The sequence below is a fragment of the Lagopus leucura genome, unplaced genomic scaffold (assembly GCF_019238085.1).
Source record: "Lagopus leucura isolate 7727_CA_CO unplaced genomic scaffold, USGS_WTPT01 Super-Scaffold_100060, whole genome shotgun sequence".
NCBI classification, from domain to species: Eukaryota; Metazoa; Chordata; class Aves; order Galliformes; family Phasianidae; genus Lagopus; species Lagopus leucura.
In genome coordinates, this window is record NW_024962306.1 from 757909 (window position 1) to 780447 (window position 22539).

At 47.5% G+C, this 22539-nt stretch overlaps 2 protein-coding genes across 7 annotated transcripts in view; one reads left to right on the forward strand and one right to left on the reverse strand.

The window, feature by feature from the left end:
• Positions 1-3436, forward strand: SLA2 (Src like adaptor 2). Its single transcript, XM_042886701.1, has 6 exons — positions 1-188; positions 288-374; positions 663-766; positions 1472-1621; positions 1713-1839; positions 1918-3436. Exons 1-6 carry the CDS (start codon positions 1-3, stop codon positions 2075-2077), a joined length of 816 nt encoding a protein of 271 aa, XP_042742635.1. The 3' UTR covers positions 2078-3436.
• Positions 3076-22539, reverse strand: part of PHF20 (PHD finger protein 20) — a 64439-nt gene continuing 44975 nt past the window's right edge. For all 6 annotated transcript variants that reach the window (XM_042886695.1, XM_042886697.1, XM_042886699.1 and 3 more), the window contains 7 exons: positions 21477-21638; positions 20367-20536; positions 15106-15205; positions 12636-12831; positions 10011-10410; positions 7403-7586; positions 3076-5492 (listed from right to left, as the gene is read on the reverse strand). In XM_042886695.1, the coding sequence (XP_042742629.1) occupies positions 5350-5492; positions 7403-7586; positions 10011-10410; positions 12636-12831; positions 15106-15205; positions 20367-20536; positions 21477-21638 (1355 nt within the window). In that variant the 3' untranslated portion in view covers positions 3076-5349. The remainder of the gene's footprint in view (positions 5493-7402; positions 7587-10010; positions 10411-12635; positions 12832-15105; positions 15206-20366; positions 20537-21476; positions 21639-22539) is intronic.

Sequence of the window (22539 nt, forward strand, 5' to 3'; positions counted from 1 at the left end):
ATGGGGATCCTGCCCAGCCGGGAGAAGCCGCTCAGCGCCGCACCGTTGGCCGCCGTCCCCGCGCCGTCCCCATTTCCCACACAGGCAGCCCCGGGCGGATTCCAGGCGCTCGCCCTGTGTGATTTCCCCTCCGGGACGGGCGCGACCGCTGTGCTGAGAATGGGTGAGCAGCTCCGCGTCCTCTCTGAGTAAGTCCTGCACCCAGCGGGCCCCGCTGGCACCCATCCCCGGGTCCGTAGGGATCCCCTGCCCGCAGCCGCAGGACATCGTGTCCCCCTTCCCTGCAGGGATGGGGAGTGGTGGCTGGTGGCATCCCAGGTGTCCGGCAAGGAGTGCCTCATCCCCAGCAGCTGCGTGGCCAAAGTGCGGCACAGGTGGGTGTCAGCCCAGGGTGACACGTGGGGGGCTCAGCCGGGACACCCCAAACTCCTGGGTTGTCCCAAGGACAAACCGCAGCTGCTGCACCTGCGCCTCCAGGCCCATTGCTGGCATCAGAGCTGAGCTTGGGGATGTGACAACGGTGTCCCAGTCCCAATGCCCCATACCTGAATCCCGGTGCCACGCAGCCCACGGGCATTTCCGCGGGGCCGCCTGTCCCTGTCTCTGTCCCCATCCCTGGGACAGAAGGTGCATCAGTTCTGCCACTGCCCGCTGCCGTGCAGGTGGCTGTACGAGGGCGTGAGTCGGGAGAAAGCGGAGGAGCTGCTGCTGCTGCCGGGCAACCACAGCGGAGCCTTCCTGATCCGTGAGAGCCAGACCCGGAGAGGTGAGCATGGCCTGCAGTGCTGGGGATGGGAAGCCACAGGGCGAGTGGAATGGGGCACAGGCAGGATCCTTGGGATGGAGTGGGACAGGACAAGACAGAAGCATCCAGCAGCACTGCTGCACGCAGGACAGAGCTGGGCCCCTGAGAACACCCCAGAACCCGTGCAAGCTCCTGCCAGGGCCCATCCCAGTGCCCCTTCCTCAGCATAAGGAGTTTCCCAGACCCTCCACACCATGTGCCAAGAGCCAGGCCCAGAGCGAGGCTGCTCTGCCACCACACCGGGTGGCACTGGATTGCCCTGCTCAGCCGCTTCCTGCTGCCACTGCTCTGCTCTGTGCTGCACCTCTTCCTCTACCAAAGGGCCCCGACGAACCAACAAACCAGCTTCCTGCAGCCGCTGGTTAAGCGGGGAGGCTCAGCCTCAGAGATGAAAGGGGCCCTGCTTGTGGCACAGAGCCCCATAGCAACCACGAGGGGACCCCGCTGGGCACCCCCAGGCTGAGCCCTTCTCCTGGCAGCTCTGCCACGCAGCACTCACACTGCTGCCATCCTGATGCTGCGGGAGGGGAGCACTGGACAGTGCCCATCCTGGCAGCCCCACATCTCCGAGCTGTGGGTGCTCCCACTGATAAAAGTGAGGCTGTTGGAGCCGGAGGCTGAGTGGGGCTGCAGGCAGCTCAGCCCTGCGCCCCGCACACCCCGCAGGCGGTTTCTCACTGTCGGTGCGGCGCACTGAGCTCGCCTCATGGGATGCAGTCACACATTACCGCATCCACTGCCTGGAGAACGGCTGGCTCTACATCTCGCCCCGCCTCACCTTCCCCAGCCTGCATGACCTCGTAGACCACTACAGCGGTAAGGAGTAGCAGAGATCGGCCCGGAGCCAGCGCCTGCATGTGCCTGCAGGTCGGTGCAGCACCACGCTGATGCTGCCGTCCCCACGCAGAGTGCGGGGAGGGTCTGTGCTGCACCCTCAGGGAGCCCTGTGTCACGGAGACGGCAAAGGCAGTGCCTGCTCTGGTCCGGCCTGCCGTGGTGAAGAAGCCAACGCTCAACTGGGACAAGATTGACAGGTGGGGGCAGCCGTCTGTGGGGGCTGCGGTCCCCCTGGGGCTGGGCGCTGCTCGCTGATCACCCCGTCCACCCCACAGCTCCGTCCTGCTCTCAGAGGCTGTGCCACCTCCGGGGGAGGGAGAGGAGGACTCCCCCATCAGCCTGGGCCTGCGGGAAGCCATCAGCTCCTACCTGCTGCTGACCGATGGTGTGGATACAGAGACTGGCCCTGTGAGGAAGGGGGCGAAGACCAGCTGAGGGCGCAGCCGCCACAGCCCCGGGATGGGCACCCATGCCTGCCCCACCGTGGGCTGCTGGGCCCTGAGCAGCACTCAGAGGGCACTGCAGAGGCTGCAGCCCTGCAGTGAGGGCACACGGCTGGCGGTAGCCACGCTGACAGTGGTGCAGCTTCTGCAGGAGCTGGGACAGAGCCCAGGGCTGGGGCTGAGCCCATGCAGAGGCACGGCCCCACAAGCTCCAGGCCCCACAGCACACGTGGGGCTCCATGCAGCACAGAACCTGGGCCCCCAGAGCCCCACAGACACGTTTAAAGCTTTACCTCACCCATTAAACAGGATCACGCAGGGCACACAGCAGCACCTGTTTGCAATCTCTTAATTAAGGGTTACAGGGGGGTAAATTCAGCACCACCGCACTGAGGCACACAGAGCAGCCCTGCAGCTCGGGCAGCCTTTGCTTTGACCACGTGCTTTGACCACGTGGGAGCAGGGACAGCGCGGCAGTGCCACACCAAACCCAGCAGTGCTGTAAAGACATCAGAGCAGTGCCACGGCTGACAGCAGCCCCCCATTGCACACAGCAGTGACACAGGGCCTGGAAACCTCTGCTCTACCCTTTCAGAGCTCACAGAGGCTGCTGTGGCAGCACCCGACCCACTTCCTGCCCCTGCCACGCTCCGCTCTCCCCATTTTCATGTCTCACTGCCGGGCTCATGCAGCCCCTGCGCACTCTCGGTTCCCCAGGTGCAGCCCAGGCAGGGGTTTCCTCAGGCCCTGCTCAGCTCCACCCCCTTTGCCCCCTTCTGCTCCCATCACCCAGATCTCATCTCCCCTGTCCCCCTGGATTTTAAATACACGAAAGGAATGCTGCAGGCCGAGGAGCCGTCGCTGCACAGCTCATCATCCACACAGCAGCAGCAGGCTTCCCAGACGCCGTTTGAGTGGTTTTGACCACAGACACAAAGAAAACCAGTTATTTTATTGAGTCGTTAATTGAAACAAAGACATTGCTAAGACTTAACCAACAAAAACCTATTTATTTATTCCAAACACCAAGATACAGAAGTTTTCAAGTTTTGCAAATATTGCTCCAAAGCAAAATCCTATATACAGCGCCCTCAGTTCTAATAGTGCATCAACAAAGACAAATACATATCCACAGTGCAATGTTTGCTCATTTCATCAAGGCTCCACGTTGCATTCACTTACCAGTGATTTAAAGAACACAAAGGTGACCTGCCAGACCCCACAGCCAGCCCAGGCTACGAAATAACGATGCGGAAACTTACAGAAACAGGGACAAAATGAATCCAAAGCACAATAAAGAACCTTTCCTGAACATGAGAAACGCTAGTCTAGTTTAAATAAATACTTCCAGCCTTTACCTGTGAGGGCTTCTTCTGGCTGCACTACAGGAGAACCAGCCCAGGCTCTGCCGCCTCCCACCCCTCAGAACAGCCCTTTCTCCCCCGTCTCCTCAGCACTGCCCTGAGTGAAAGCGCAGCCGACGCACAGCAAGCAGCTCAGCTCTGAGCAGAGCCGCCAGCTCAGGAGCTGCTCCCAGCCTCCCAGCACAGCCGTGTGCTGCACGATGCTCACCCACCAACCCCGTGGGAGCACCTGCTGCAGGTCTCACAGGTTCCCCTTCCTGGCCCTTCTCCCCACAGCCCCCTTCCTGCCTGCACTGCACTGCTGGGCTGCCCTGCCCCATGGCACCCGAGAGCTGGGGCTCCCAGCAGCAGTGCGGCAGCCTAGCACTGCACCCATCTTCAAAGGGTGAAGCAGATCCTCAATGCCACATAAGCCTTATTCTGTGTTACAGAGCAGTTCATTTTTCTGCTGTACGTGTGTTGTGCTCATCGTGTACCAGCCGTACTATGAAACGGAGACAATTATTCCCTGAATGACTCCTTGCACAAAGCTGCAGCAACTACCCGGAGAAGCCCTGTTACCTCACCTTCTGCAGGGACTGATTGGAACATTCCCTGTGTAGATAATGTTGCAATTATTACTGTAGGAGTTTCCACAGTAAATCATTACCATTTGCAGTAAGTGAGCACGATGGGCTCAGTGCAGCTTCAATCCACCCTCGGCAGCACCGTCACACAGTGCAGCTCTTTTAGGACACCCTCTCCATGGGAAAACACCCTCGCCGTTCTGTACAGTGACCCCAGCTGTGGCAGGAAGGAAAGCGAAGCTGCAGTGCTGCTGCCGGAGCGCTGATCCACAGCAGAAAGGCTCCTGATGCCTCTGACAGCACAGCACTGCCTCAAGGACTGCACAACGCACCTGAATCCACGCAGCATCTTCACCTTGCTTCACAGAGTAACAGACCAGGACACCAAAACGTAAGCAGGAAAGGGAACTCGCGAACACACACAGTTAAGATAACAACCCACTCAGTGCCTCTCAGGACAGCACCTCATGCATAGATCTCGAGGCTTTATTTACACAAATATAAAACAAACTGATTCCCAAAACCGCACATTCATGGTAAGTCTTTACAGTGAACACATCCCGAGTGCTGAAAAGTCTACATTTCAAAATAGAACCGGAATGGCGACTATTAACAAAGGGAAAGGCCACACAACACCCACTGCAGCCCCTCCTCCCCCTGCAGAGCAGCAGGGCAGGCAGCTCAGCCCCAGCACTGGGAGAGAGACAAGGTCAGAACCCAGAACAGCCATTTATCCCAAACTGAGTGCAGCACACGGCACTTCTGCTGCACTGCCTGCTGTCCAGGCGCTGCCTGGGCTCCTGGCCGCCCTCCACGTGGCAGCCCAAAGCTGGGAGCCGGGCATTCATACTTACTAGGTCTGAAAAACGTTATAACATTTCCTAATGATTAAATACAGTGTGCATTACGCATAAACCAGAAGGAATAAAACATGACACAAGTCACTGAAACTATGTGGAGTTATTTACAACCTCTGTCAACTGAACATTTTTGGCTCTTAGAACTCTGTTCTTCAGTGGCACAACTTTAGTCAATTTAATCATGAGAAGTCTACCTGTTCATGAGCAACTTGTAAGGAGTGAAAATTTGAGTATAATTTAATCAACCAACACCCAGCCTTTGAAGACAACAGTATTAACCTCCTCCATTCCCAACAGCCCCGGAATCAGGAGATAAAATAACCTTCTGGCCGTTCTTTGAGCAGCGCCTCTTCGCAAATCCCTGAAGTCAATCTGCACCACATGCAACCAGCATGCCAACCTCACTTAAATACACACAGCTCTCCAGCCGGACGCCCGACGTCGCGCTTTTTGCAGTCCCAGCACTCCCTGGTCTCACGTGGAGCAGCACAGCGCGATCTGCTGCACCTTGCTGAGGTCCGTGATCAGCTGCTTTATGCAGTGCTTGAGCTGTGGGAGGCGGGCGAGCGGCTCGGGTGGCTCCAACTCCCCCGTGTAATCCAGCCAGCTCTCCAGAACTGCCAAGAGAAACAGAAGGGACATTCCTTCAGTTCCCACATAAGTTGCTCTGAGCCACAGAACGAGTTCTTTACATCCAGCATCAACCTTGAGAAATGCAGGCACAGATGTAACAGCGCTGAGATGCCGCAGAGCGACTCCTGCTATCCATCATTAGGAAGAGCTTTTGATACTAAACAACCAATTCAACGTTGAAGGGAAGTTTTAAAGGACAAAACCCAGATGTTCCCAGGAGAAAGTAGTGAGAGACGACACCACGTGGTGCTAGGAAGATCATACTATTGGAATGCCTTATGATGGGATCTTAAAAGAACTGACTGGTAATATAAAGAACTGCAGTCTCTGAGACCATCGGCTCCAGCGCAGACAGACACCTTCTGCAGGAAGCAGGAGAGGTGGTGTGCAAGGAGGGGCCTGAAATCAAGGAGCACCCAGAGCAGGAGGGGTTGGAAGTGCTGGCACAGTCAGAAAGCAGTGACAGAACTGCTATCGCAGAAATGTGGAAGAAACTGCACAGCTGGAGCACCAAGATGGAGGGCTACAAGCTTTATGAGAAAGGCAGGGCAGGAGGGGCCAGGGAGCTGCCCTCCATGCTAAGAGGTGGGCAGACTGCAAAGGGCTGCCTCTGAGGAACAGCCATGCTCAGGTCAAGAGTTTGTGGGTTAAAAACCAGGAGCTCAAAGGGCATCTGGCAGTTGGGTCAACTGTGGGCACCTGATCAGACGGAGCCTGAGGATGAAGCCTTCTTGCTCCAGCTAAAATAGGCATCACACTTTTTCAGTCTCTCATCCCAATGAGAGATTTCAACCACCCGGTGCCTCTGCTGGGGCAGCAGCACAGCGGGCTGCAAGCAATCCAGGAGACTCCTGGGCTGCGTGTAGGACAACCTGCTGGTGCAGGTATTGGACAGACCAACCAGTGCTGAAGCACTAAGAGAACCGGTGCTCACCAGTGTAAAATAAATCATTAGTGAGGTTCAGATCAGAGTTTGTCTGGGGTGCAGCAATCATGGTGTGAGGGAATTCAAGATCAAGGAGTACGGGCCTGGCAAGAAGTAAAGACAGGGCCCTGAACTTCAGAAGATCCAGCTTCCAGCTGTTTAAAGAATTACTGGATGAGATCCCCTAGGAAGCTGTCCTCAGGGGCAGAAGAGCCAAGCAGAGCTGGCACCTCTTAAGGACGCCAGCCTGAGAGCACAACAGCTCTCCATCCCCCAGGGTAAGGAATCAGGCAGAGGAGGCAGGAAACCAGCAGGCTGAGCAGGGACACACTGCTCAAAGTGAGGGGTAAGAAGGAAACGTGCAGGGAGAGGAAGCAGGGAGGCGTGCTGGGCAGAGGAGAGGGATGTTGTCTGGATGAACAGAGATAGGATGAGCAAAGCCAAGGCACAGATGGAACTGCACTTGGTGAGGGATGTGAAAAATAAGGCAGTAAACTGGTCAGAAGAGTGAGGTCAAGGAGAGCGTGTCCCTTCTGCCCACACCCTTCAATAAGAGAGAAAGGAGAACTGTCTGCAATAGACCAGGAGAACATTGGAGCGGCCATACAGAAGAGGGCAGAACCGCCAGCAAGCCCCAAAGAACAGCAAAGCTTGGAGACACAGAAGCACTATGGAAAATGACAACAAAAACAAGACATGAAAAACATTCCAGTACGTCATCTGATGCAAGTATTCAGAGATGATGCAAGCAGGATTTTTTATTCAAATTAAATTCTTCATGGTATTAATTTGATCTTCAATTTTGTTTTCAAACCTTCCAAGCACCACAAGTGTCTGCTTTCTATTACTCAATGCAGTCCATCTCACAGCTTAACGCTCATCACTCTGTAGGTCTGCAGAAGTAAGTCTACAGACAGATGTTTTTTTGAACAAAATGCAGGGTTTTTTTAATAGAAAAATGCTCCTTACCATCTAGCTCCTTCTCAATGAAATCCATCCTGTGTATGACTTCATCTTGCAGAGATTCCACATGAGCTAAAAGATTAAGCTGCCACTGCAGCTGTGAGTTCACAACTCCTTCTTTGTCCTTTTCCAGCAGTTTCATTTCAATAGCTTCCTCCGGAGAGGCTTTCTTAGACGCAGGTTCTCTAACCTAGCAGAAATACAAATGCCATGTCAATATTTGTAAGTGAGGTAGAACTGGTGAGGCAGGCTGTCTGGGTGACCCAGGCTAATGGCTTCACAAATTTTAGGCTAGCAGGAGACAGAGAGACACAAAGAAAAGAGAATGTAGAAATGTGAAGGCAGTTTAGGCAAGAGCAGATCAACAACAGCCCCTCATAGTTCTTTTGTTAAGACCTCATCTCTGCAGCTTCTCCAGCACCTCATTCTGGGAAGGTAACACTGAGCTGTAAGGGACACTTGCAGCTTGCTTCCTGCAAACTTCCTGCTGGAAGACACTGCACTAAACCTGCGTGTCCAGGAAACACCACGAATTTTCCTTTAAACACAGAGTCACAGAAACACCAAGGTTAGAAAGGACCTACAAGATCACCCAGCCCAACCATCCACCCATCACCAATAGCTCTCACCAAACCATGTCCCTCAACACAAAATGCAAACGTTCCTTGAACACCTCCAGGGTTGGTGACTCCACCGCCTCCCTGGGCAGCCCATTGCAGTGCCTGACCACCCCAGTATTTCCTAACATCCAGCCTAAATCTCCCCTGGAGCAGCTTGAAGCCATTGCATCTGTTCTATCACTGTTACAGGAGACAAGAGCCGACCTCAGCTCACCACAACCTCCCTGCAGGCAGTTACAGAGAGCAGTGAGGCCTCCTCCTCTGAGCCTCCTCTTCTCACACTGAACATTCCCAGCTCCTTCAGCTACTCCTCATAAGATTGGTGCCCCAGACCCCTCACAGCTTTGTCGCCCTTCTCTGAACCCGCTCCAGGGCCTCAATGTCTTTCTTGCAGTGAGGGCCCAAAACTGGATGCAGCACTCGAGGTGCGGCCTCACCGGAGCTGAGTACAGGGGACAGTCACTGCCCTGCTCCCGCTGATGACGCCATTTCTGATGCAAGCCAGGCTGCCATTGGCCTTCTTGGCCACCTGGGCAGCTCTGGCTCACGTTCAGCCCAGTGCTGACCAACACCCCAGGCCTGTTTCTTCTGCACGGTCTTCCAGCCACTCCGCCCCAGTCCTGCAGCGCTGCCTGGGGTTGTGGCCAAAGCGCAGGACCCGGCGCTTGGCCTTGTTGAACCTCGTCCCATTGGCTTCAGCCCGTCCAGATCCCTCTGCAGGGCCTCGCTGCCCAAAGGCAGATCCACACTTCCAGCCAACTCAGTGTCATCTGCCAACTCACTGAGGCACACTCCATGCCCTCACCCAGGCCATCAATAAAGACACTGCAGAGCTCCGAGCCCTGGGGAGCAGCACTGGTGACAGGTCTCCAGCTGCATTCAGCTCCATTCACAGCCACTCTCTGGGCCCAGCTCTCCAGCCAGCTCCTTATCCAGGCAAGAGTGTACCTGTCCAAGCCACCTGTCCAAGCACAGCAGTAACCAAGCAAAGACAGGCTGTGCTACAGCGAGGAGGGGCTCTTCCTGAAGGAATCCAACCTCAGCTCTTCTGTAACATCCATCTAAACACCCAGACAACTTAAAAAACCTGCCTGCACTGTGTCAGCAGATCATTCTTCCCAGGCTTCTTTCCGTCATTTTTCTGACACGTGACAGGATTTAGAAAAAGACTCTTCAGAAATCAAAACACTGAAACATGTCTTTCTGTGAAACAAAAAGCCATCCCATGGATTTGACAGAAATCAGAAAGAACATGATTTACATGTTCTTTTGAAATAAAATACAAGCTAAACAGCACCCTCATCCAAAAACCAGGGAGGTCAGTACTTCCCCTGAGGCATTCCAACATTTGTCAGACTGTATTCCATGACTGACAGCACCTTAGAGAAGCCCATCTGCACAATGCAACGTAGAGAGGCCTCTGCTACAAGTTTGCTAGACCTAACGGAGCTGAAATTTTAACTGAATGTCAGAAGCAGAAAACTGGAGAGGAAGGAAAAGAGCAGGAAAAGAACTGAACTATTCAATGCCGATTATTCCTAACCATCACTACAGGTTACTTACTTACACACTGCCTGAAGAATGTGGAATCTATTTAATTAATGTAACTATTAAATAAATGCAAGAACAAGCTGGTAATACCCAAAAGTTGCAACAGCAATGTGTTTGAGAGTGCCATACGTGCTTGCCCTGCTCTCTCCCTGGTGTTCATCTGCACTGTCTAACGCAGCCAAGTAAGGAGCAACAAAGTGCTGGTAGACTGCAGTGCACGTTCCATGGACTGTACCAATGATTTAAAACCCCAAAGTCAACTTTGGGATGAAAAGGTGAAGATGATTACATCTATTATTTAAATGTGCACCAGCAACCTAAATTTAGCATTGTGACAGGAAAAAAAGTAAAACAGAAAAATACCATTAAAAGGGCAAATGAGTTCTGCACTTGGCCAGACACACACATTCTCTCTGCAGAGAGGCTTGTTTTAATATAAGTACCTTGGAGTAATTGTGTTTGGATTCATTTTCCATTTTACATATCTCTCGGTCCAGATTCCAGCCGAGCCTCTCCGACAGGACGTCATCCCCATTTTCCCTGATTCTATTTACACCCTCATCCATGGCTGCACCTCTCGTTTCCACCACCAGCCTCTGCTCTATAGCAGGGTAGTAGGCCCGAGGTTTCTGGTAACAGTGTTCACTCGTGATGTAAGATTCCTCCACAGAAGGAATGGCTGAGGGTTTCTCAGCTGTCCCATTCCAAGTTCTATAACTCGTTGTCTCCTCTTTGCAACAGTTTTCTTCAATGTGAATGATGTGTTTCGTATGGATTTTTTCATCCACCGTGATGTGCTTCCATGGATGGCACCAGAGCTTCAGGTCAGGATGTTCTTTATTTCTGTTCAAACATAAAACAAGTCAGACATCCACCAAACTTAAACTCAAAGTAGGGTGCACTACCACGTAAAGAAATCAAGCAAGAACACCTGCAATGCTACACACTTCAGTCACCAGTATCAACAAAAACACACAAATAAGATGAAATACGATGATTTCCCTGACCTCCACTGTGCATCATCAGTGCTGTTAGGTTCACTGTTTTCATTTCTCTAACACGGTACATGGAGCAAGTGTTGGCATTAAAGAAAAGGTGAAGAATAAACTTCAAAGATATGAATGCAAAATTTCACCAACGTTGCCCTCAAAGGCAGAGATTCTCCTCCTTGTTGGTAATTTGATAACAGCATTAACCCATTTTCCTGGGGACAGCTGTAGAAGTATTTTAAACAGGTAAGTCAAATACGCTCAAATTAAAGCACACCCATTAATATAAAGTGTATTTCTATCCCAGTGAAACAAGGCCCCTCCAATCGCTCACTGTCAGATTTTTGCCTGCAGCTCCCCCCAAAGCAGCTTCAGAATTCAATCTGCCGATTTTGTCTAACCCTCCAACAGTAACAGTGGCAGACTCAGTTCCCTCACATCTAACTTCCCTTTAAACACCCATGGGATCACTGGGAGAAGTATCACCTGATATGCCAACATGTCACAGTCCCCCCAGCTGCCCTTTATAAAAATCCTCATTTCTCTTGTTTTCAAGTTGACTAATATGCAACAACTCTTGAGCATTATTTATTCCAGCAGCAGGGACAGCTATAGCTATCAGATTATTCATAGATTTGTTTGTTGTCACCCCCTTGGTGAGGCATCCTGAATGCACTTCTAGAAAAGGCAAAGCCAGGTGCTCACTCACCAGAGCTTTCTGCTCTAGCTCCACACATTCTGCACCTAAAGGCATTCTTTGCTGAGCAAAGCAGCAAGGGATCCTTTGCACGAGGCAGAAGGCTGGCAGATGACACAGCAGCCACACAAGGGTGGGTGCTCCCATGCTGAATGCCCGAGCTCCCTTCTGAGGGCTGGCACCAAACCTGCCACAGTGCCTCCGATCCCAAGCAACCTGCTTGAGATACTGAGCAACACCCTCCTCATGACTGTGAGATTCATCTCTCCCAGCCTGTAGATCTGTATTAGCACTATAACCATTCTTCTAATTCAGTCATTTTTTTTTTTTTTTTTTAAATCCACTCTGATTTATATAATGATGAAAAAAACCTGGGGCTGCAATCTCCAACAAGGATCACCCATATTTAAGGGAACCAGACCATACAACAACTCCAGGGTGGGAAAGGGAAAAGTGAACAAAGCCTGTAACAACCATCACATACCTGTCCAGTGCTCCAGACCACAACACCAGGCAAATCTCAACTGACAGCTGAAAGTCAGTCTAAAGCACTGCTACTTAAGAAGAAAAGGCTTATGGACTGGTCTCAGGATATTTGCTTTCCAGTCACCCCAAGACAAAGGTACTTACAGATCTGACTCACGTTACAACTGGCACCTTCTCGCTTTAGGCATTCCAAACACTGCCAGTGGCATTACTGCAACACCACAGATTAAACTTAAGGAAAAAAAAGACTGAAGAGAATGGAAAGACTCCAAGCTTTGTTTTCTAAGTAGCTGTTGTTGAGTAAATTATCAATGAGTAAACTGTAAATGTTATTCAATCAATTTGAAACTGCTAGATGTGGATTAGAAAAAACCTCTCAGTCATCAGTACCAAGGGTGACCTCAAACAGAAGACCATTGATTTCTCCAGGGATTATGAACAGCACTGGTGCTGTTTTTTGTTTCTAGTGTACCATGTTTGCACAGAACTGAGATACTACAGATCATTGAAGGTCCAACTGCTCTTCCTCTACAGGGCAACAAATTATGCTATAAGAAGAGATGTGGTTTCTACTCAAACAGCTAAGATTTAAAATTACTGGATAGAGAAAGTGTTCAAGAACACTGCTATGGTTATACACCGTGCTCTAACTGCTACTGCTCTATTTTGGTGCTTTAGGAAAAGCTGCTGTTAGTTTTTTCGTATTTTCCCAACTTCTTCACACAGCCAGGTCACACTCCCCACCACACTTATCCAAGACAACATTAGCAATTCAAACTACAGTGACATATCTGCAGAGAAACACAAAAGTCAGTCCGAATTTCTTGTTATTTTTCTACTTCTTGAGATCTAATTCACATTGAGAACATATCAACTGATACTTAAACATTGCTTACTTCAATATGCTCATCTTCAGCTGCAGTCCATGCAGTACTTCTATCACTCTCTGCACGTCGCCAAGAAGCTGGTGAGTGGCTACTATCTTCTTGGCATTCTGGTGGGAGTAATTTTCTTCCAAGAACGCTAAGCCGTGCATGTGGCCATTGCTCAACCACTCCTTCTCATACCAGTACTTTAAGCTGGACCTCTGACCTAAAGCAACAGTAATGAGTGTGTTAAAATGCAGCATTAACTACAGCACGTTAACATTACTGGTGGTAACTGTGATGATCTGTCTTGCAGCAGCTTACTAGCCCTTATCAGCAGCACTAAGAATGATTTCGTGACAGCAGTCAAAACTTTGGAGATGGAAGAACTTGTACATGGGAAGCAAAATGGTACCTTGGTCAAGAAAATCTTGGCCCAGCTGTAAAAGCCAGGGGCATTCAGACCCTGATTCCACAACAAGCACATGCAGCTGATGTACAGAGAAATGTGTGACTGTAGCAGGGTATCCTCGAGTATAACTTAAAGCCAGCCTGGATACAGCTCTGCAGACAGAAATGCCATGAGAGCCAGCGGTCCTTCTTGTTTTCAGGTGACGGTTCAGTGCCCTGAGAACACCCTACTCACTGCCCCAACCACTGCACTTACAAAGCCAGAGATGTTGCAGGAGCACAGGTCAGAACCATATGCACAGAAGTCTCCAATACAAGCAGGTTAATATTCATTAGAAAATGGCAGCAGTCAGGGGTTTGTTGAAAAAACAGAGTCAGTAAGCAGCAGGATGAAACCAGGGGACTGCACTGCCTACCCACTGGGAAGCACCACTGGCTGTGCTGTTACCCAGGGCACAGGCACACTGAAACAGAACTCTCAGGGCACCCTGAGAAATTACTCCTAGATTACATCCCTTTTGGAAGGTAATTAAAAATAGCAACAAAATGGTTGCTAATACACTTTTAAAATTGGGCACAGCCATTTCCAGATTCATAAACTCTATCTGAGCTCATTTCAAGCTAAGGAAAGGTTCACTGAAACTGAGAATCCACTTTATAGCTTGCAGCCAAAATGTTGGACAAAAATTTTACCTGTTCTGGAAATCAAATCCAAACAAAAAATAAAATTTTCAGGATCTTCAAAGCAAAAAAAAAAAAAGCGATTACACTAGTTAAGCAAATTAAATGCTAGCTGCAATTTGTTTTCATTGGAAAGCATTCTGATGAAGTTCAAGTGTGATGGCACGACTTCAGCTTGCACATGCACCTCAGCTGGGTCCAAAACTAAATGCTGAAAGTAAGTGGTTAGAGCCCTGGGTGCAAAATACTGCATTAACAATTATAATAAACGCAACCTTAAAGTTTATAAATTATTTGGCTAAGATAACTGTATTTAAGCATAGTGTCTTGTCTTTGCTTTGAGTACAAACACTGTTAGTGCACAAACTCTGCTTAGCCGCAAGCAAACAATTTAGGAGCCTGAAGAACGTGTAGCTGCCAAGAAAAGCAGTGGTCACTATCTGAATAAGCACCTAAACTCCGTGTGTCCAACCCACTAGTTTAATGGCTTGTTGCCTTCTTTTTGATATTTTAATAAAGCTACAAGGAACAGAACTTTTTTATTCATACACATTACCTACATACACTACAGTATACATTCTGTATACAGCCCAAGACGACTGCCTTTCACTCAATGCAGCCCAGGCAAGCCAAAAGCTTGGAGACCCCCGACGTAAGCCAAGAGGGCTTGTGATGAGGCAGGCTGACATCCCAGGCATCTCATCACACATGAGCACGGACACAAGCCCAAACCTCATCCATTTCCACACTCAGCGAGGCTTCACGACACACAGAAGGAAGCCAGAAACAACCCATGTCAGAAGGGCAGTTTTTATCTGCTGCATAAGATGAGCTGAGACATTCTAAACTATTCAGCCTCATGTTTAGGAGTAGAAAATGCATTGCTTAATTAACTCTGACTGTGGGTAGTACCCACGGTAATTTCTGTTTATATTTATAGATGTGCCTCTTCTAAACAGGCCAAGGACATCACAGCTGTTGAGAACCAGAGACATCTTGCTGCTTTGTTTTAATCAGCACATAAGCCTGGCCTCTCTGGAAGAAAACTGCAGTCATGCCCCTTAAGATGTGTCTGCATTTTAATCATAAGGAGTTTTACTGAATCCTCCCGAGTCTTTAATTTGTTTTCTGTAGTCAGGCAGTTGAATCAATTTCAATTCTTATTACTGACAAACATGACACAGATGGCCACAGTTAAACATTGATTTCCATTCCTGTCCAGCTGTAATTCCACAACATTGACTCATGCATTCACATGAGCTCAGTTACAGATTCATGAAGTTGAATTTCTTTACTGAAGAGACATGGCTAGTGAAGCAAAAAAAAAAAGTTTAATCTTTGCAACAGCAGTGTACAAACTAATAGTTGCTACATACATAAGGTTGTGTAACTTCAAAAATTTCCATACCTGGGGGATCTTGGCAAATATAGCAGGTGTATTTCTCAGGTACATTATCTTCCAGTAAACCCATACAGACTCCATGCTGCCAGCACAGACACTCTTCACACTGTTAAAGTAAAGAAGGGCACATCAATGGAGCTCAATATTTTTACCTCAGTTAAGAGATGCATCATCTACACATGTTAAAACAACAAGGTGTATCAGTGTCCCTTCCCTGGCAGCCTCAAACCAACATACTAAAGAAACAGACTGCGATGCTATCACAGTCCTTCCCACATTTTTCACACGATTTATGGAGATGGGACAAATTATGCAGTCAAACCAGAGATCCTGAGAAGTACCAAAATGTTCCCTTCGAAGATGAAAACCTTTTAGGAGATGCATGCACATGTTATCAAGGACAGCAAACATAAAAATATATCAAGTTTTCTAATGTAAGTTTTTCACCCTCAAAGAACAAATTAACATCTTAGCTGCAAAATCAAAGGGATATTCACAATACACAGAATTAGCCAACCCTGTGCTTCACTGTACCTCCAGCATTTTGTTCATTTCCACAAGGGAACTTCCATTCATAGAGAAGAAGAAATCCTAAAGTTTTTAAGATCTTCCTGATGTTTATCCTCATTGGTAAAGACTGAGTACTACTTTATAGTGCAGTGACACTACTTAACATGTAATCCTTATATCTGCAGCTTCATGGCAGGAACAACTACACCCACACATTCTGCTTCTGCCTCTTTCTTTTCGCCCCTCTGGCCTTGACGAGCAGCCCAACCCATAACTGTAGCCTAAAGGCCAACAGAACATGAGACAAAACCACACGTAAGAATATGAAGTCATTTTTAATTTGAAACTGTGTGGTGTGGAGTTCGCTTAGAGTTCCTCTTCCTATGAGCAGTGAAACTGCAGATAATCTTGATATCGTGGAGAACAAGCCAAAAGCTGAATGCAGAGACCACGGCTACATCGGCAAAAGTTTTAAATGAGCTGAAGTGAAGAAATGGCAACTGCAAGCAACCCGAGAGGATCCTCGACCTGCAAAACACCAGCTTGGTAAGCACCTCAGTTGTGCTGGCCAACACCTAATTAATGCCCTTCTCATCTGCTGCATTTCCTCCAGCCAAGAGAGACAGAGACAGGAAGGCACCAGCGGCTTCTGCGTATGTCATCTGCTCTAAGCAAGCATGGAGGAAACTGGAGCACAGAAACCGCCAGCGAGAAACAGACTTCTGAAAAATGGGACTATTAGTGTCTGGCCTTACAAATGGAAAAGGGGATCTGAAGCAGGAAGATGTTTCCAGGAGATATTCAGAGACCAGCTCCTGTTCACAAAGTAAGATACACAGGAGCCAGAGGACGCTGTCCTAAAAGGAAGAGAGACAAAGAGACCCAGCCTTCCTGCTACAAAACGAGAAGGGAGCTCCTGGACCGGTCACACCTGCGCCCTGTACATCAGGCAATGAAACACACAGCTCCCTCCTTCTGTCTGCACCTCTACCTCCCACCTCAGCTGGGCTGAGCCTGTTGCTCTGGGTCCACATCAACACCCCTGCCCAGGCAACAGAAAGGAGATTGAGAAGTAAGCCAAGTAAGAGATTTTGAAGAGAAAAACGTGCACAAGTGAGATGAATTTCAAGCAAGAAAGAAATAACCAAGCCCAATAGAACATACATTTAAAGCAGCTTTTCAGCAACCAGAACAACAATATCCTGATTCTATTGACACCCATGTCCTCCAAAGGCGCTGACGTTGAGGTACACCATTCCCTATCTGATACACACAAGTTCACTGATGTTTATGTACAAAAAACAAACAGAAGGGACGATGTCATTTTATCCGGTCTTTTTGGGGGGGCCCAAGTAGAACCTTAAAGATATAGTCCTGTGCTTTCTAAAGCAACAGGAGGCAAAGTAGTAAAGCTACTACCTTCATAGGAAGTTATGGAGACTAGAATGAAATCATAGTGATTGATAAATTAAATTAAAAAAAAAAACCACTTTGAAAACAGCTATTAACTGGAACAGGTACTTGCTTTACAAAATCTATTTGTGCCCTTGCTAATGAACAATCTTTGTGCACAATTTGCTTGAGACAACATAAACCAAGTTCAAGATATGGGAAGAGTATTTTATCAGCTATCTTGAATTTACCAGGACATTTACTATGAACTCAAAGAGATAAACAGAGACAACTCTGCTTAACTGGGTGAAATCCAATCAAATGTTAAGGCTCCCCATGCTTCCAAGCAAATAAAAGATGCTGCCTCTTGTTTTTTCTTCATTAATTCTTAATTGGGTACATTAATGAAAATGAGCTCAGTTTGAAGAGAAAATGACTTGCAGCTGTATTTCCTGTAAGGGGACACAACGCACGCATCACGAGAAGACTGAACCTCCACTCACAAGCACAGATCAAGTGCTCTACTTCCTAACTTTGCTCTCAAGTCAAAGCAGTCTGGTTTATAGGTATGTGCTCAAGCAGGTGCCCCAAACATCTGTGTTCTTCAGTGAGATCTCTATGGAGGAATAAGCAAGGACAGAAGAAACAGCTCAACAGAAACAAGTGCAAAGACAATATTCTTCCAAAAACCCATACACTGAAATCATGCATCTTCGGGAAGAGAAGACAAGCCCAAGTGCAAGCTCTGTTAGGGCAAACTCTTCCAAACTAGAGTTTCCAAATATCAAAGTCTACATAGGAAAGAGGGAAGAAAATCTTTCCTCCTTGCAAATCCACGATAACTGACATTTTCCTTTGACTTTCTGGGTACTTCCAGCACTTCACCTTTGAAAATGAGTTCCCCTCATCATAGTTCCACAGCTGCATATGAGAGGATCTTTCCCTTATATCAATGATCTGCAATTGAAGAGCTAACTCAGACATTTCTACACCAACAATTAAAGGCCAAACTGCTCAGACCATTTTCTCAAAAACTACAGGCTGACCAAAAGGAACAGAGGGCACAGCACTCAGCACCTTAGGTTATCTGCATTGCTAGCCCTTGTTAACATCTCCTTGCTCCCATCCCTATAACTAACGCAGGTACCTGCCATGCTGCCCATCTGCATCTCTCTAAGAAAATAACCTGCTCTCCTACATAGCTCTCCCATTACACAGAATGTCTTGTTTTTGTTCTTCAAAAAATAAAACCTTTGCAATGTATTAAAGAAACACCCAATTAGTTAAGCCTAGAAAACTGCAGCTCACAAAAAAAGCAGAAAGCAGCAGCTCACAAAACCTTACAAGGAAGCTATGCTTAGACTACGTTCTGGCCAGCTGACGTTTCTCTGCATTATTCAGTTGTAGACCAGCACTGAGACTGCTTCTGCTGGAATAATCACAGCCCAGTCTATGCCTTTACATCCTTCACAGAGCCATCTCCTCTGAATGCAACCAGCTCCTGTTATGACCAACAGCTTTCTGTCTCCTCTTCCTCTCCTACTCCCAGATGCCATTCACTCACTCTGAGCACTCATCACCACTCCCTTCCCAACCAGGGCACAAGGCACATCTCAGCATGCATCAGGATCCAACACTAATGCAAACCGTACGTCAGAATGAACTAAGCACTACAAGAAAGGTGTTGGACCTTCTTGGACAACCCATCTGTTAAGCACTACAGAAGACCAAAGAAAACTACTCAATCAAGTTAAATGTTAAGCCTGACTGCTGAGGACAGAACCCAAGCCCAGCTGCACTAAGACAACTGGAGAAAAGGCTGCTGATGTTCAGGACAGAACAGGTGCTTCTGTACACCTGCTGAAGAAGCCAACAATTCTTCACACTAGAACTAACCCCAGCAGTGCACTCCTCTGCCCTTACCAGGCTTCTGCCCCTGCTCAAGCAACAAAGGCACCAGAAACAGGCAGAGCCTGCAAGGCAGGCTGTGCCAGCTACTCCATTCCTCCTAGTTCTGAATACTAAGAACTCAGCTCACTGCAATATGCTAGCAGCTATCCCAGAAGCCTGTTTAACCCCTCTTCCATTAAGGGGGTTAAACCTCACAAAAATTAACAACAGGATGCCTGGGGAGACAAAAAATTTTTAGCTCCACCTATAATTTCTGGCAATGTTATGTTTATAGTAAATAAACATGGCTCAGAAGTCAGCCTGCTTTCAAGGAAACAGAACACCAAGGATTTGCAGTTGTGAACAGAATAGTGCAAGCTTCATTACTCTGTCAGGCAGTGCCCAAGAACAGCAATTGCTGCTTCCAGGACAGACCAACAGACCTTCCACTAACAGGACATCTGAAGTATCTGCCTGGAAAACCAAAGAAGTGAAGAGGTGATGCTTTATGGAACACCAGGTCTGAATGCATCTCAATAACCCAATGACGTTAACACACTGATAAGCCCCCCACAGTGCTCTGTGAAACACTGTTGCCACTGCTGCTTTGAGATAAAAAACTCACCTGCCATCAATCTGTGGCAAGACCTACAGAGACAAGCAGGTAATCCCCAAAGTATGTAATCCAGACACCGTCATGACACTTTCAAAAACAAACAAACACTTCAAAATAATCTAATAATTACCCTGAAATCTGCAGTGAGCCCACAGTTACACTACTGTCACTTTGACCTGAGGTCCCACCATAAGAAAGAGATGGACGTAAGCCTCCTGAAACAAAGCTCATTCTTCAAAAGGCAACTATGAAAAGCTCATTCAAGAGCATAAAATACCAAGTCCCTGCATGACTTTTTTTCCTGCATCTTCTAAGGCTTATGGGGAATTTCTGAAGGAGACCACACAGATTGTATGAGAAGCAGAAGAAAAGTAAACTGGAGCAAAAGAAGCCAAAGTCAAATATATACCAAAACCTTTGAGATGAATAGAAATTGGGTAGAATGACTAAGTAAGAGTAAAAGAGAGGGCAGTTTCAAAGAGACCTTTAATCACCAGTGTTAAGTGGGCAGACAATAGACACTGCTCTGGCTGGCAAGTTTTCTGTACACTCAATTTACCAAGAGTACAATGGACAGATGGCTTAATGCAGATTAGCAAATGCAGAGAACACTGCTGAATGGAATAAGTGGTTTTGCTTCCAAAAAAAAAAAAAAAAAAAAAGCTCCACTCCACTAATTCAAAATGCATATTTGCTAAACCTAGGAAGTGTTCCAGGTTTCTTTTTCTTGTAGATTTGCATTTTTTCTAAAACAAAACACAAACACTAAACCCCAGCAAGTGACAAACCAACTATTAAAGACTTTCATAGATTCCTCCAGCTTAACCACTTCCCTCAATAACAAAACCTGAACCTTTACCTGAATCATGAAGTCGTTCTCTTCTTTTACTTCACAAATACACCGAACAATCTCAAAGTCACTTTCTTCAGCTTCTTCGTCAGGATTTGTGGTTACATCAACATCCTGACTGCAGTCATCGTCGCTCCAAAGCAAGCTGTCCATCGATGACTCACTCATGGTGTCCTCCTCTATACAAAAAAAAAAAGTCAAATACCAGGTAGTTACAGAAAGGTCAAAAAAACCTCCCAAATAACCCTGGATTTGTAGATACACATTTCTAAACGTGTCAGTTCATTTTTTTTTAATTCAAGGAACACCGAATTTGTTCATTAACACTGGCACAGGTTGCCCAAGGAGGCTGTGGATGCCCCATCCCTGCAGGCATTCAAGGCCAGGCTGGATGTGGCTCTGGGCAGCCTGCTCTGCTGTTGGCAACCTGCACACAGCAGGGGTTGGAACTGGATGAGCGTTGTGGGCCTTTGCAACCCAGGCCATTCTATGATTCTATGAAGTTCTATACCATCATTAATAGTTTGTTCAAAACAGGTTCAGTGTGGCAATTCCTGAGCTTTAAGAGTAGCAGAAGAAAAACGTGTCTTTTTTACTGCACTAACTTGTAGCAGCAAATATCAAGACACTAATAGATCACGAAAGCTGGAATGCAGCAGCTTTATAAATAGTATAAATATTACGAGGTCACTAATGTCTACTTGAGAGCTTCTTTTCTTTACTTAGTTGAGAAAGCCAGCAGAAAAGCATGCAGTTCTACAGATATGGCAGGATACACAACCACAGCCAGTGGTGTCCCAAGCACAACACATACCATACAACCTGCAAAGCATCTGTTTTTAACTCTGAATCAATTATCACTTTGAAGGAAACCTTAGGAAAAAATAACAGATTTAATTACTGAACATTTATCACAGAGCTCATAAGGAGCTGCAAAAAGTGCAAAATTAGTGAGTTCTCAAAACAAGAGGAAAATACCCCTAAAACTTCAGTGGAAATACAAAGACAAAGCAAAGGCACCAACATCTAGCTCAGGCAACCAAACTAGGTTCAGTTTGGGTCAGGTTGGGCAAAGGAAAGACGCAGTCCTGCATAAGAACAGCCAAAGAGTTATTTTACCATTAGTCTTTGATTTTCCTCGGTGGTGTCCAGACTCAGAGCACTGCAGCAGTGTGCTTGGGTGGGCAGACGATTTATTTGAAGAAATACTTTTTGTGACAACTGATTTTTCAGGAGAAAGTTCCTGTGTAACATCTGTGTTCTCTTCACTAGCAGAGTACTCTGTAAAATTGTAAGCATTGCTGTTAGAAGTTTGTGGTCGAGGAAAAAAAGCCAAGAAAAACAACGTCTAGTAACAGGCACATATGATTCATGGAGTGTCCACTTCAACATACCAGGAGTCAAGGATTCACTATGCTGCTGAAAGACTCGTCACCAAGAGGCAAGAAAGACACCATATGAGCCAATAAAAACCTTATACAGCTTAACCACCCTTCACTGCTGATGTCAGAAAGGCTGAAAACGTTGGCTAAACTAAATCCAGCTATTCTGTAGGCTGAATGTGTCTACAAACACTTTTGCATTACAGCCACTTCTACACAAGCACTGTTGGCTGGAGACCTCTCCTAACATCCCAGTTACTCACACAACATACATGTTTCCTTCCCAGTATCATGGGCTACAAAGGAGTCTCTCTCTTCCTAGCCTACAGACAAAATGGGATATTTGAGTGGAAAAGAAAAGTCACGGTCAGGAACATGCAGAGAAAACACCTAGAACAGCTTCTCTGAAGCACCAGCTTGCCACGTGCTGTCCCATACATCAAACCTGGCTGTGTGCAGTGGGAGGCAGCACCCTCCGTACCAGCTACTTGCAGGAAGGCTGCAGGGTTCCTTCACTAAAGAACAAGGACATCAGCAAAATAGAAGGCTGCTCTAGCTGTAGTCACTGCATGCACCTCAAATTACTCTAGCAAATGGAACTGTTAATAGTTTGTATACAGAGAAAAGAGAAGAATCTTTATGTCCAAGCATCACTGAGCTTCTCAACTGCTGAAGAACAGATTACTGCAATGCTAGCCTCAGGTCTTAAAGACCAAGCATTAGCAAAAGGGCTGCAAATATGAATTACAAGAGCCTGCTTGGTATTATCTGTCCCTCAAGAAATGTGAACCTACACAGCT

Coding starts and splice junctions, on each gene's coding strand:
- SLA2 (XM_042886701.1), top strand. CDS start 1: ATGGGGATCCTGCCCAGCCGGGAGAAGCCGCTCAGCGCCGCACCGTTG. Junction 767..1,471: donor TGAGAGCCAGACCCGGAGAG/GTGAGCATGGCC, acceptor CACACCCCGCAG/GCGGTTTCTCACTGTCGGTG. Junction 1,840..1,917: donor AACTGGGACAAGATTGACAG/GTGGGGGCAGCC, acceptor TCCACCCCACAG/CTCCGTCCTGCTCTCAGAGG.